This window comes from Poecile atricapillus, chromosome 35 (genome assembly GCF_030490865.1).
Source record: "Poecile atricapillus isolate bPoeAtr1 chromosome 35, bPoeAtr1.hap1, whole genome shotgun sequence".
In the NCBI taxonomy this organism is placed as follows: domain Eukaryota; kingdom Metazoa; phylum Chordata; class Aves; order Passeriformes; family Paridae; genus Poecile; species Poecile atricapillus.
In genome coordinates, this window is record NC_081283.1 from 3,310,176 (window position 1) to 3,324,298 (window position 14,123).

The window sequence follows — 14,123 nt, forward strand, 5'->3', positions numbered from 1 at the left end:
TGGGATTCGGTGTGGGATTTGGTGTGGGATTTGGTGTGGGATTCGGTGTGGGATTTGGTGTGGGATTTGGTGTAGGATTTGGTGTAGGATTTCTTATAGGATTTGGTGTAGGATTTGCTGTAGGATTTGTTTTTCTGGAGCTCTGGGATGGCTGGGATGTGCAGTGGGGCCTCTCCCGAGGGGACGGGCACCAAGGAGCCTCCCCTGCACCAGGAACGGGGTTGGGAAGGGCTGGGCCGGGGCCGAGGGAGTGACCGGAGTCCCTTTGCCCAGCTCGGCTTCCCTGCGGCTCTTCCCGGGGTAGGTTTGGGAAGGAGCCGCTCCCAGAGTTCCATCCGAGCCCTTTGTCCTGTCACACTGCTCTGGGTGTCCCAAATCCACGGGAGCCATCCCCAGTGTAGCCTCTGGCTCGTTCTGCCTCAGTTTCCCTTTCCGCAGGGCCCCGTGGGCTGCAGGGCTCTGCCCTCACCCCGAATTCCCACGGAATTCCGGGACTGGGACGGGGTCAGGCCTGGCAGGGATTGGAGCAGCTCATCCCAGGTCCCACCTGCTGCCAGAGCCTCTCCCGGCCTTGGCCCCTCTCCAGAGGCTTTTCCGATCCCTCCGCAGCCTCCCGGGGCACGCAGACGCCGCAAATTAATCGGGATTTAATTGTTTTTACACTTCCATTCTTGTTTCTGGGCAGGGACCGAGTTTCCTGTTATGCTTTTGCTTGCACTCCATAAATCCTCCCCTGTTTGTTTGTTTGTTTGTTTGTTTGTTTGCTGGGGGAGAGAACTTTGGGAAAAGCTCCCGGGTTATTCCTGCAGGATCTGCCGTGTCCAGGACAGGAGGAGCTGCAGCCCTGCAGGGGAATTTGATTTCATTGTTATTTCCTCCTCTTTCCTTCACCCTTTCTATTCCACCAGAGGCTCACGGTTCTCTCTCCACAAGAGCAGAATTCCCAAGAATTCCTAATTTTCCTCCTGCAGCGCTCGGCTCGGCTCGGCCACTCTTTGCCTTGGGGCAGGAATTCCGCTCATCCCGCGCCTTCCCCTCGGTGCCGGGAGAGCTCCGAGCTCCCGACCGAGGGGAAGGACCAAAGTGCCTTTGTTAACACTCGCTGCGTTATAGAATATATACATAATAATATATATCTCTATAAATAATATCTTATTATAGTGTATTATATGTATATATCATATACGCATCGCATAATAATGAATATATTAATTATTATAAATAGCATATTATTATGTTTTAATATATGCATTATAATAATTAATATATTATCATATATTATAATATTGTAATATGTGTATATATAATTATGTATATAGGTTGTGTACTGATATATATGAATTATTACACGTATGAATGTACTGTAATATATGTTTCTATAATAATATAGACACGTTGTGTGCTAATTGATGGATCAGTTATCAATAGAGGAGCCGCTCCCGGCTCCCGGCCGGGATTGATGGCTCGCCGGGGTCCCTCGGCTGCCGGGCCCGACATTCCCGTCCCGGGGGATGCGCTGGAGCCGCTCCAGCCCCCGCTCACCCCGTTAATTACCGCGGGGCGCCCCCCTCGGCTCCGCGGCTGCCGTAATTAACACCCGGCCTTTAATCACCCCTCTCGATGGCAGCGAACCGGGATTTCAGAATGCTCCACCGCATTTCCGAATGCTCCGCCGCATTTCAGAATGCTCCACCGTGTGGAGCTCGGGCACCGCCGCATTCCCGGCACCGGCACCGCTCGGGCTCTGTCCCGCGGATGGATCCGTCCGTGGGATCCGCTCTTTGGGATGGATCCGTCCGTGGGATCCGCTCTTTGGGATGGATCCGTCCGTGGGATCCGCTCTTTGGGATGGATCCGTCCCGCGGGGTTTGGGATCCGCTCCTAACCCTAACATTAACCCTAACATTAACCCTAACCCTAACCCCGAGCCGTGTGGGAGCTGTGGGAAATGCTCGCTGCTGTCCCGCGGTGCGGATTTGGGAGCTGGGGTTGTATCCCCGTCATTCCCGAGGGAAATGGGGCTGGAATTGCTGCCGGGGGGTTTGTGGGGCCGGGCTCCGTGACCCCGCTCCTGCAGCCGCTCCTTCCCGGAGCTCGGGACATTCCTTGGAGCCGGTGGTGAGAGGTGCCCAGGGGTTAAATCCCAGCGGGATAACCCCGAGCCTGGCGTTTCCAGCTCTGCTCCCACCTCCGGGGACATCTCACTGAAATTCAAGGGGAAAATGAGGAAAAGGGAGGTGGAACGCGGAGTTTGTGGAGGATTTTGCCCGGGACGTCCTTGGCTCCTGGCGCACTCAGCCAGATGGTTCCTGCCCCCCCTGCCCGACACCTGCATTCCAGGGGGGGCCGTGCCTGAGAAGCCCTTTGGGATAAACGGAGCCATAGAAATGTAAATTAAATTATTTACCTACTCCCGGTTAAATGCTCTGCCCTTCTGGCCAAGGAGGATCGCGATGGGATGGATGGGGTGGGCTCCAGAACCCGCTCAGCTCTTTGTGTAAATGGCACAAAAAAAAATAAATATTCTCTAAGCAAACAAAAAAGGGGGAAAACGCCACTTTTGGTGCTTTGCACAATGTTCTGTGGGGCTGCTGGGCCGGGGATTCCTCACCCAGCGCTGCCCAGAGTTTGATTATTATTATTCTTCCTCCCTTTTTTTCTTTTTTTTTAACCACAAGGAAGGACCCGGAATCAATCACGGGGCAGGAGGGAGCAGCATTTTAAAGGGAAAGGCAGAGACACAGGGTCCCTGGCATTGCCTGAGCCAAAACCAACATTTCAGGGTTTAAATCTCGCTGCAGTTTGAGCTGGGGGCGGCTGCAGGGGGGAAATGGCTCCGAACGCGTCCAGGGCTCCTTCCCGGAGCCAGCAGGAATCGGCTTTTCGGGAAAGGCTCGGGGAACTCGGGATTTTGCATCCCGGGGTGGAGCGGGATCCGGCCCCGCTGCGGCACGGCAGGGAGGGGAGGGGAGGGGGGGTCACCTCTCCCAGCTTTCCCTCTCCTCCCGCTTTTCCCTGGATTGTGGAACGCGGCCCCGCTGTGGAGCCCGAGCTCTCCAAGCGCAGTTCCCGGTCTGGTTTTCCTTCCTGAGCCGATCCTTCCAAACCTTTCCCCGGTGTCCTTCATCCCCCGTCAGAGCCGGGGCCCCTCCGGCTCCCGGTCTCTGCCTCTCGTCCCCCGGGATAACTCGCCCGGCTCTGGGAATTCTCTCCCGAGCCACCAGGTCTCTGCGGCGCTCCCCCCTCATCCCGACGCCTCCTTTGCCATGGAAATGGGCCTCGGGTAATTGCCGTGGTCCCCCCGGCCTTCCCAGCCATGAATCACTCCCGGATCGGGGCACTTTAGGCACATTAGCGAATTAATCCGTGCAGCCAGGGAGGGAATGATCCCGGCATTGCTCAGCTGGGAGATGGAGCCCGGCCCCGAGCCAGCAGCGGGGGCACATCGCTCACCCTGGGAGCGCCACCCCGGGGTCCCCCCGGCCGCGGGGACACCCCGAGCCCGCCTGAGCCACCCCGGCCTGCGGGACCGGCCCTGCGGGCTGGGAATGGGCTGGGAATGGGCTGGGAATGGGCTGGGAATGGGCTGGGAATGGGCTGGGAACGGGCTGGGATCGGCTCTGCAGCGCCTGCTGTTCCCTGCAGTGTCCCCGTGCTCAGGTGTGTCCCTGAGGCCCCGGTGGCTCCAGGGCCGAGTTAGGTCGGAGCAGGGCTCGGCTCCCCGGCTGCTGACAGCTCATTAATTCCGCTCGTTAATTCGCCGTGCTGAGCGTGGGGAGGCAGCGCTGGCTCTCAGCCCCCCCGGCCGGGACCGCAGCTACGCCCCGGCTGCTCCGCGGGGAATTGTGGCCGGGGGAGTGGCTCGCTGGTGGGCTCCGAGCGGGATTGGCAAGGTTAAAATCCACCGGGAGAGCTCCTGCTCCAGGATCCCCCGGCCTGGGGACCTGCGGCAGCTCCGGCCTGACCCCACCCCCGCACCAAACAAAAATGGGGAGAAGCCCTGGGCTCTGGACACCCCCGTTCCTCCAGCCCGGGGCCGGGCTCACGGCGCACCCCAGGAGCGAGCACAGCCATCTCTGGGGCCCCGGAACATCCATCCCTGGGGCCCTGGAACATCCATCCCTGGAGCCCCAGCACATCCATCCGTGGGGCCCCGGAACATCCATCCCTGGAGCCCCGGAACATCCATCCGTGGGGCCCCGGAACATCCATCCCTGGGGCCCCGGAACATCCATCCCTGGAGCCCCGGAACATCCATCCCTGGAGCCCCAGCACATCCATCCCTGGAGCCCCGGAACATCCATCCCTGGAGCCCCAGCACATCCATCCCTGGAGCCCCAGCACATCCATCCCTGGGGCCCCGGAACATCCATCCCTGGAGCCCCAGCACATCCATCCGTGGGGCTGGCACAGCCCGTGGGGCCCCAGAGAGCTGCGACACCCCGGGCTCGAGGGAAAAACCCCAAATTTGGGGTCACAGGGGCAGCTGCAGCCTGGGGAAAGCCCGAGGGCGGCTGGCAGCGCTCACCCTGCTCCTGTCCCTCGCCCCAAAGGCTTTACAGCCAACATCTTCTTTTTAATTCCGACACCCGCAAAATAGCAGCTGAAATAACCCTGCTGTATGTCAGCTGCTGATGGAAGGAGATTAAATATTAAAGCCAGTGCTGTGGCTTTAACTCATTCCATTTTTTTCCCTTCTCTTCCCCCGCTCCTCTCCCCCCTCTGCTTCCCCTCTCTGTGTAAAATGACATGATTTAGAACCCAAGTGCCAGACTCAGCCTCTGGCTTTCGGCGTTTGGAAATGTGTGCAGAAAGATATATTGTGTCTGTGAGCGTTTGTGCGCAGGGAAGGAGAGAGCTCCCGAGCTGTGAGCCCACATAAAGATGTTAAATAGAGCTGTAACGCGCGCCCGACGCACGGAAAGTGCCGGGGAAAAAAAAAAAAATAGGGGGAAAAAAAAATCCGGCAATGAAGGAAAATGAAAGATTAAAATAAACCTGGCGTTGGCGAGGCTGGGCTGGGGCTGGTGGGAGAGGCACGACCCTGCTCTGCACCTCTCGCTCTTCCCTCCCTGACCTAAAAATCCCATTTCTTTAGCACAAAACGGAGCGGGAGAACTGGGAATTTTCTTCTTTTTCATTTTTATCCTCTCTCCGTCTCAGGTGTTCAGATTTCCGACACCGCCCGCCTGCTAAATATTCATCCCAGCCCCGCCGCTCCGCACAAAACCCGGGTTCATTTCCCATCCCAGCAGGGTCCCGCCGCAGCCGCCCGAATTCCACAAAACCCGGGGATTTGGGGGGCAAAACCATGGAGAAATGTGGGTGTCCCTTCCCTGGCGGGGCCGGCGCTTTCCGGGGCGCTGCGGAACCGGCGCCGCCGCTTCTCCCCCGCTCGCTCTTCCTTTGTTCGGGAGCGTCTCGGGGCCGCCGGGATCTGCAAAAGCTCCGTGGACAAAAAGGGTTCGTGGCCAGGCTGGAGCGGAGCGGCCGCATCGGGAGCTGCGGGGAGGAAAAGCAGCCCAGATCAGGCAGATTTTGGCCAAACTGTCGAGAAATTTTATTTTGGGTTTATTTGGGTTTAGTTACGGAGCGGAGCTGGGAGGGACGGGGCTCAGTCTGGAGTTCCACGGGGAAAAACCTCTTGGCTTTTCTCCCACCAGCTCTGGTTTCTCCAAATTTGAGCCCAAACTGCCCGGGCACCTTGTGAGCAATGAAGGACGCTGTGTGCAACATGTCTTGGTGTCCCCTGCCACCCCAGCAGTGTCCCCTGCCAGGAGTGGTGGGACTGTCCCCCGCCACTCAGGGAGTGTCCCCCGCCACTCAGGGAGTGTCCCCCACCACTCAGGGAGTGTCCCCCGTCACCCCAGGAGTGTCCCCCGCCACCCCAGGAGTGTCCCCCGCCACCCTGGGACTGTCCCCCGCCTCTGCTCAGCTCAGCAAATGCAGATTTATTTGCTAAAACTGCAGAGCCGTAAATAAAGGCGAGGAAAGGCCCAAAGTGGGTGCCAGCCCCGCAGGAACAGGTGGCTCGGGGGGGTTTGTGTTGGGATATTTGGGAAGGGGAGGGAAGGAAGGGGGAAAGGGCAGGAAGGCGCTGCTGCTCCGCTGCTGCTGCTGCTGCTGCTGCAGCGTTTTTGTGGCAGCAGCCGGTGCTGCTGGATGCATCAAAGCGCTGCGGTGCCCCGGCCCCGTTTGTCGCAGTCTATTAGGAGAGACGCAATCCATCCTGGGCTTTATGGGGCTGTGCTTTAACCCCGTCCCTGCCTTCCTCCCCCTCTCAGCCCTCCCTGCCTGCCTTTGTCTGCCTCTCCCAGCCCCACAGCTCCGTGGGGATTCTGCCCTCCCTCAGGGATGGGGCTGACCCCGCCGTTCTCCCCGCAGGTGGAATTTTGGGTGGGGGTGGGTGGTGCTCCCCCTCCCACGCGGGATCGGCTCCCTCCTCACTCCATAAAAACTCAGGGGCTGAATCTCCAGCGGGGCCAGCTCTGCCTGACCCCACACGGGAAAAGTTACCCCAGGAGCGCCTGATTCCCTTTTCCTCCACCAGGAACAAAGTGGGAATTTTGGAAGGGAGAATTTCCCTGCGTTCCCATCAGCTGCTGTTTATCTCCAGCCCGAATCCGCTCCATCACCTGCCGAGCCAGATTATTGCAGCCCTTGTGCCCAGTGTCCAGACCCCGCCAGGGCCATTCCCTGTGTCCCCCTGTCCCCCTGTCCCTGTGTCCCCCTGTCCCTGTGTCCCCCTGTCCCCGTGTCCCCCTGTCCCCCTGTCCCCCTGTCCCTGTGTCCCCCTGTCCCCCTGTCCCCTGTGTCCCCCTGTCCCCCTGTCCCCCTGTCCCAGCCCTGGCAGCCGCTCCAGCCGTGCTCCCCCACAGCCGCCGCAGGACGGGCCCGTAAAACACAGAGTGCGTTTATTCCCCATTTTCTAAATTGTTTCATTTCAGAGGTTCACAAACGAGGACCACCTGGCGGTTCATAAACACAAGCATGAGATGACATTGAAATTCGGCCCCGCTCGCACCGACTCCGTCATCATCGCAGGTATGTGCCCGGCCAGCGCCCGGCAAGATTGATGCCAGGGACCAGATGCACTGCAAAACCCATAAAACCTCCTGTGATCTGCATTTAATCAGGGGGAAAGGAAAGCCAGAGGCTTCCAAGTTTTTTCTTTTTTTTTTTATGGCAGTATCAGGTTTTGTGGGGTTTGGGGGTTTTTTTTTTAATTTTTTTTTAAATTTTTTTTTTTAAGCTCTCGCCCTTTTTTATTAAAGGCTGGAGGATTTATGGCCAGAAGGGCTTTCACGTCTCTGCGTGTGCTTTGAGGACGATGAACCAAACCTGACAAAGCAGCTTCCCCTCTCAGCCCAGGTGTCGATTTTCCCGAGCTTTTAGGAAGCTGCAGTTAATAAATCCAAGCCCCAGCGAGCTGCAGAGCCCAGCCAGGAGCTCCAGCAGCACCTGGGCAATGCAGCCCCTGAACACCGGGGCAAAACCCCAACCTCACACATCTCTGGGCAGGTCCCAGAGCCCCTCCCGGCCCTTCCTGACGTGGTTCCTGGAGGGGTTCTGGGGGAAAACGAAGCTGCTGCAGGAGCCTGGCACCTTCTCCCCGTTTATCTGCAGCCCAAATCCGTGTGCAGGCAGGGAATGGGAATTCAGCTGGTTTTGAGAGAGCTGTGGGCTGGAAGCTGCTCCCAGGGAGAGGATACATTCCCAGTGGGATCATTCCAGAACTGGGGGGATGAAACACTTCAGGAGCACGAGGAACAAGGTCACCCCTGACACTTGGGGAGCTGCTCTGGGGTAAAACACAAAACCCCCCCAAACGAACTCAATTTATCCGTGGCCAGTTCAGGACCAGCTAAACCCCCCCGAACCCAAATTTATTTATTTTGTCCCAATTTATGGACCAGCTAAACCCCCCAGAGCAGGGCGTGTCTGACACAGACGGGGGCTGTAAAACCCCGCTGGCTTTGAGCAGTGAGGGCTGCCTGGAATTCCACCCATCCCGGGGTTTTTCCAGCCAGCATTTTGTCCCTGGGATTTCTCCCTGCCTCCCCAGGCCCTGTGGCTGGAGCAGGACCCGGCTGAGCCAGGGAGGGAGAGGGATTTTGATGGGATGGGGAAGGACGGGAGCGCGGAGCTCCCAGGCTTTGTTTGTGGAAATCTCTGCAGCTCGGGAATGCTAAACACGGAGCGATCCCAAAAGAGCCCTGAGAGCTGTTAAAGCCCTGGAAAAACAACCTCCTGCGGAGAGATTTGGTTGATGAAGTTCCTGGATTTTATGGATTGGGATCTGGGGGGAAGCAAAGGGTGCCCAGAGGGGGACTTTGCATCAGTGGCAAACCCAGCAGAGGGAGGGTTTGGAGTCGGGGCTGAATCATCCCCGGGACGCTCTTTGTGCTGGAAAATCCCGGTGTTTGTCTGCGGGCTGGATCCATCAGTGGGATTCCCAGCGGAGCTGGAGGCTCCTTGTGCTTTTATGGGCTGGGCCACGGCCAGAGAGAGGCCTGGAGGTGCTCCGGGATTGGGAACTGGCACTGGGAGCATTCCCAGGAAATCCCAGTGGGATTGGGAGCTGGCACTGGGAGCATTCCCAGGAAATCCCAGTGGGATTGGGAGCTGGCACTGGGAGCATTCCCAGGGAATCCCAGTGGGATTGGGAGCTGGCACAGGGAGCATTCCCAGGGAATCGCTGTGGGATTGGGAGCTGGCACTGGGAGCATTCCCAGGAAATCCCAGTGGGATTGGGAGCTGGCACTGGGAGCATTCCCAGGGAATCCCAGTGGGATTGGGAGCTGGCACTGGGCTCTGCCTGGCCCTGGGGTCGCTCCCTTCAGCTGCTCTCCCCTCTCCCTGTGTCGATGATTTCAGGGAGATCAAACTCCCGGTGTTCCCTCCTTGTCCCGCTGAGGATGGGGCAGAACCCCGGGGTGGGAGGGATGGGAATTCCACAGCCGGGAATTCACAGGAATCCTCTTGCTCCAAAAGTTGTTCCTTTAAACACCAGAGAAACAAAACCAGCAAGAAGTGATTGTCCCTTTTCCAAAGCGTCACTTGCTGTCCCCAGGGCACCACTCGCATTCCCCATGGCTCCTCTGAAGGGCTGGGATGGGTAAAATGGGATTTTTTTGGCCTCTCCCTGACCAATTCCCGGTGTTCCAACCCAAACCAGACCAGACTCCGACCCCGACTCGGTTCCTGAAGAACTGTGAGGAGGTGGGACTCTTCAACGAGCTGGCCAGCTCCTTCGAGCACGAGTTCAAGAAAGCTGCTGAGGATGATGAGAAAAAGGCAAGAGGCTGCGGCTGCCCTGGGAGGGCGGGGAGGGAGCGGCGCTGCCCCTGACACGGGCACAGCCCCTCGGGAAGAATTTGCTGGCGTGTGCGGGGTCTTATTTTTGTGACTCGGGTGCCTTTGGCTGCTTTTCCCACCGATCCGAGGCCTGCAGAGAGCAGATTTAATGCTTGGTTACTCCTTTGGCTTTTCCCTTGGAAAAAAGGGGGGGAAATAGAGAGGGGGAGTACCCAAAACACCTCCGAGCTCGGGAAGGAGCTGCGGGACGGGAGCAAAATCCTCCTTGGGGCCGGGATTGTGTCTCGGAGGGGCCGGCACCGGGCAGGGAGCGGAGCTTCCATTGCCGGCGTGTCTGGAGCGAGCGGCTCGGAGGAGAAGAGCGGCTCTCCCGAACAAAGAGCTCCCTGCTCCGCCAGCGCCATCGATCCAGGCTGCCCCCGCAGCCCGGCGAGCGCCAGGGGCTGAAGGACAACGGGATCTCATCAGAAAGCAGCTAATTAAGGACATTTCCAGCCCCCCGCCCCTCCCCTGCCTCGCCGGGCTCGGAGCAGCAGCAGATGCGTGCCGGGCTCTCAGCCTGGCACATACATTTACTAAATTGATGTATGTCCGTACATACGCTCGCAGTCAGCGGCGCTGCTCGGAAATAAACTGCGGGAGCCGAGCCGCGTAAATCTTCCCGAGATGGGGAACGGAGGAATTCAGAATTAAAACTGAAACCTGGCTTCCCACCCGCTCCCCCCCTCGCCAATAACAGGCTCTTTAAACCGAAATTGATCTCTCTCATTGGTATGCGGCTGCTGCAGAGGCTCCTGCCCTTTGTTCTGCAAGGAGCGAGCGGGGAAGGAGCGGCCGGGATTTGCACAGATGGAATGGCCGAGCAGGAGACCCCCAGCCCGGGGAGACCACCCAGCCGTGCCGGCCCTCGGTGCTCCGGGCATCGCCTTTAGGATGCCTCGGCCCCAATATTCCTGAACAATTAATTAATCCTAAATATCCTAAATATCGGGGGCTGTCGGCTCTTAGGGAAAGGATTCTCCCTGCTCAGAGCCGCTGTCCGGGCGAGGTCAGCTGGTCACTCACTGCTGGCCGGAGCTGGCCGGAGCTCGGCTTCCAGCGTCCACTTTGCTGTTTGTCCTCCCTTTTTGCAAGGGTGGTCTCGCACCAGCGCCGTTAATTAAAAACACAGGCGCAGCGGGAGCTTCCCCGGGGGCGCTTTAAGCGGTTTGAAACTTTGCTGCATGTTAATCCCGGCTCCTCTGGAATTCCCGCAGCAGCCCTGAAAGGGCAGGGAAATGGTTATTGCTGCACCTTCCCCAGCAGCGCCGCCCGCCCAGGGAAAGCAGGGAGGGCACAGAGCTGCAGCCGCATCCCCCTCTGGAACCCCGAGCTGTGGGGCTGGAGCTGCATCCCCCTCTGGAACCCCAAACTGTGGGGCTGGAGCTGCATCCCCCTCTGGAACCCCAAACCCAGGGGCTGCATCCCCCTCTGGAACCCCGAACTGTGGGGCTGGAGCCTCACTCCACTCTAAACCATCCACATTTACCCTTTTACTGCAGGGAGGGATGGAGCAGGGATGGATGGATGGAGGGATGGAGGGATGGATGGAGCAGGGAGGGATGGAGGGATGGATGGATGGATGGATGGAGGGATGGATGGATGGATGGATGGAGGGATGGAGCAGGGAGGGATGGATGGAGCAGGGATGGATGGATGGATGGATGGATGGATGGAGCAGGGAGGGATGGAGGGATGGATGGATGGATGGATGGATGGATGGATGGATGGACCAGGTGATTTGCAGGGTCTGGAGCATCATCCTTGCTCTGCCTCCCTCCCTGCTCTCTCCCTCCAGGTGTGGCACGGGGACACTTTCACTTGTCCCCCTCAGTTCACTTGTCCCCCTGCCCTTTCCGGTCCCCACACGTCGTTAACTGGTTCCACTGGGCCACGTGGCGCTGCTGGATCCCAGGGTGGTGGCAAGTGGCCAAGTCCAGGCATATGGTTGGGTTTTATTTTAATGGGGCGCTCATAGATATTTAATAACTTGCATGGCTCTTTGTTTGCTTTTGATAATCGGGTAATAAAATAATTCAGGCTGATTTATACAATGTTTTACAGCTCTTCTGTGAATGAAAGTGCCTCCTGTAACTCGCAGGCATTTGGCTTGGGTACCTGTTCTCCTTAGCAGGGCCCTTTTTATACCAAAAAATCATAACAACAACCCGTGGAGAAGCCGTGTGTGTTACTGAGAACCCACAAACTGCTGCCATCTGGGGCTGCCTCTCGTTCCTGGGCCTCCGTCTCCGTTTGGCCAGCGCTGGAGCAGCCCCGCTCTCTGCCTCGGGCTCCCAGATGCTGCTTCAGTACAAATAAATAAAAATAATTTGGCAAGAGCTGGGAGACGGAGCAGCTTCCTCGGGGAGCAGCCGAACGTTCTGCAAACAATGCGAGCCGATTGTTCTTTCTGGAGCTGATTGTCCTTTCTGGAGCTGATTGTCCTTTCTGGAGCTGATTGTCCTTTCCAGAGCCTTTCAGATCTGACTGTCCTTTCCCTCCTGCAGGGCTCCGGGGCCCTGGACATGTCCCTGCCCTCCACGCCGGACATCAGGATCAAGGAGGAGGAGCCGGTGGAGGTGGACTCGTCCCCGCCGGACAGCCCCGCGTCTCGGCCACGCTCGCCCCAGCACAAGGACAAGGTGGGGCTGTCCCCATGGGTGGTGCTGCTGGTGTCCCTTTGCATGTGGGGCCAAGGCCTGAGCTGGGCTTTTCTGGGGCCTGACTTGGGCTCCTTGAGGCCTGAGCTGGGCCTCTGAAGGGACGGGCAGAGGGGCTGGAGCTTCCCCTCCCTCTGAAACTCCCTGAGCTGAGGGGCAGGAGCGCCTCCTCACCGTGTGCCGTGTGTTCCCCTCTGTTTCTGGGGTTTTGGAGGCTGCAGGAATTCTGGAGGCTGCAGGAATTCTGGAGGCTGCAGGATTTGAAGGCTGGCTGTCAGCAGCCCCTGTTGTGTGTTCTTTCCTGCAGGAATTGCCCTCCAAGCCGCTGATGCTCTCCACACCCACGCCCACCATCGTGCGGCCGGGCTCGCTGCCGCTGCACCTGGGCTACGACCCCCTGCACCCCACGCTGCCGTCCCCCACCTCCGTCATCACCCAGGCCCCCCCCTCCAACAGACAGCTGGGGTGAGTACAGGGGGTGTCCTGGGGCAGGGATGCAGATCCTGAATGAACTCCTGGAGCTCCAGAGCCGCTCCAGGGGCTGCTCCAGGCTGCTCACGGCTGCAGCAGTGCTGGGATGGGAGTGCAGGAAGCAGGAACTGATTGTCCTGGAGTGAGGGAACGAGGCAGAGCTCAGTGAAACGAGACAAAACTCACCGTGGGGAGAGATGAAAGCGCTCCCTGAGCTCAGCACGGCAGCGCCCGGCGGTGGGGAACTGTCTGGAGCTGGAATGGCTCAGGGATTATCTGGAGCTGGAATGGATCAGGGATTGTCCCTGGAGCTGGAATGGCTCAGGGATTGTCCCTGGAGCTGGAATGGATCAGGGATTGTCCCTGGAGCTGGAATGGATCAGGGATTGTCCCTGGAGCTGGAATGGCTCAGGGATTGTCCCTGGAGCTGGAATGGATCAGGGATTGTCCCTGGAGCTGGAATGGCTCAGGGATTGTCCCTGGAGCTGGAATGGATCAGGGATTGTCCCTGGAGCTGGAATGGCTCAGGGATTGTCCCTGGAGCTGGAATGGCTCAGGGATTGTCCCTGGAGCTGGAATGGCTCAGGGATTGTCCCTGGAGCTGGAATGGCTCAGGGATTGTCCCTGGAGCTGGAATGGCTCAGGGATTGTCCCTGGAGCTGGAATGGCTCAGGGATTGTCCCTGGAGCTGGAATGGATCAGGGATTGTCTGGAGCTGGAATGGCTCAGGGATTGTCCCTGGAGCTGGAATTGCTCAGGGATTGTCCCTGGAGCTGGAATTGCTCAGGGATTGTCCCTGGAGCTGGAATTGCTCAGGGATTGTCTGGAGCTGGAATAGATCAGGGATTGTCTGGAGCTGGAATAGATCAGGGATTGTCTGGAGCTGGAATGGCTCAGGGATTGTCCCTGGAGCTGGAATGGCTCAGGGATTGTCCCTGGAGCTGGAATGGATCAGGGATTGTCTGGAGCTGGAATGGCTCAGGGATTGTCCCTGGAGCTGGAATGGCTCAGGGATTGTCCCTGGAGCTGGAATGGATCAGGGATTGTCTGGAGCTGGAATGGCTCAGGGATTGTCTGGAGCTGGAATGGCTCAGGGATTGTCTGGAGCTGGAATGGCTCAGGGATTGTCTGGAGCTGGAATTGCTCAGGGATTGTCTGGAGCTGGAATGGATCAGGGATTGTCTGGAGCTGGAATGGATCAGGGATTGTCTGGAGCTGGAATGGCTCAGGGATTGTCCCTGGAGCTCGAATGGCTCAGGGATTGTCCCTGGAGCTGGAATGGCTCAGGGATTGTCCCTGGAGCTGGAATGGATCAGGGATTGTCTGGAGCTGGAATTGCTCAGGGATTGTCTGGCCCTGGAGGCCCTGGAGGCTGCAGCTCTGGGCTTGGCAGGGCCTGCTCAGGGAGGAAGGAGCCTGAGGGTGCAGGGATGGTCCTGAGCCCTCGGGACAGGCACAAACCTGGAAAATGATGCGGGAATTGTTTGTTTCTGCAGGTCTCCCACCGGCTCCCTCCCGCTCGTGGTGCAGCTCGCCAATGGCCAGGCCATGCCCGTGCTGCCCGGCCCCCCCGTGCAGATGCCGTCTGTCATTTCGGTGAGAGAAACTTCCAGAGCTCCCTGGCCGGAGCAGGGA

The 14,123-nt window shown here is 58.5% G+C and overlaps 1 protein-coding gene across 2 annotated transcripts in view; it reads left to right on the forward strand.

Annotated features, from left to right (window-relative positions):
* LOC131590862 (cyclic AMP-dependent transcription factor ATF-7) overlaps window positions 1-14,123 on the forward strand; it is a 46,324-nt gene that overhangs the window by 23,019 nt on the left and 9,182 nt on the right. For both annotated transcript variants that reach the window (XM_058861211.1, XM_058861212.1), the window contains 5 exons: window positions 6,948-7,044; window positions 9,179-9,297; window positions 11,865-11,999; window positions 12,325-12,482; window positions 13,985-14,084. In XM_058861211.1, coding sequence (XP_058717194.1) covers window positions 6,948-7,044; window positions 9,179-9,297; window positions 11,865-11,999; window positions 12,325-12,482; window positions 13,985-14,084 — 609 coding nt within the window. The remainder of the gene's footprint in view (window positions 1-6,947; window positions 7,045-9,178; window positions 9,298-11,864; window positions 12,000-12,324; window positions 12,483-13,984; window positions 14,085-14,123) is intronic.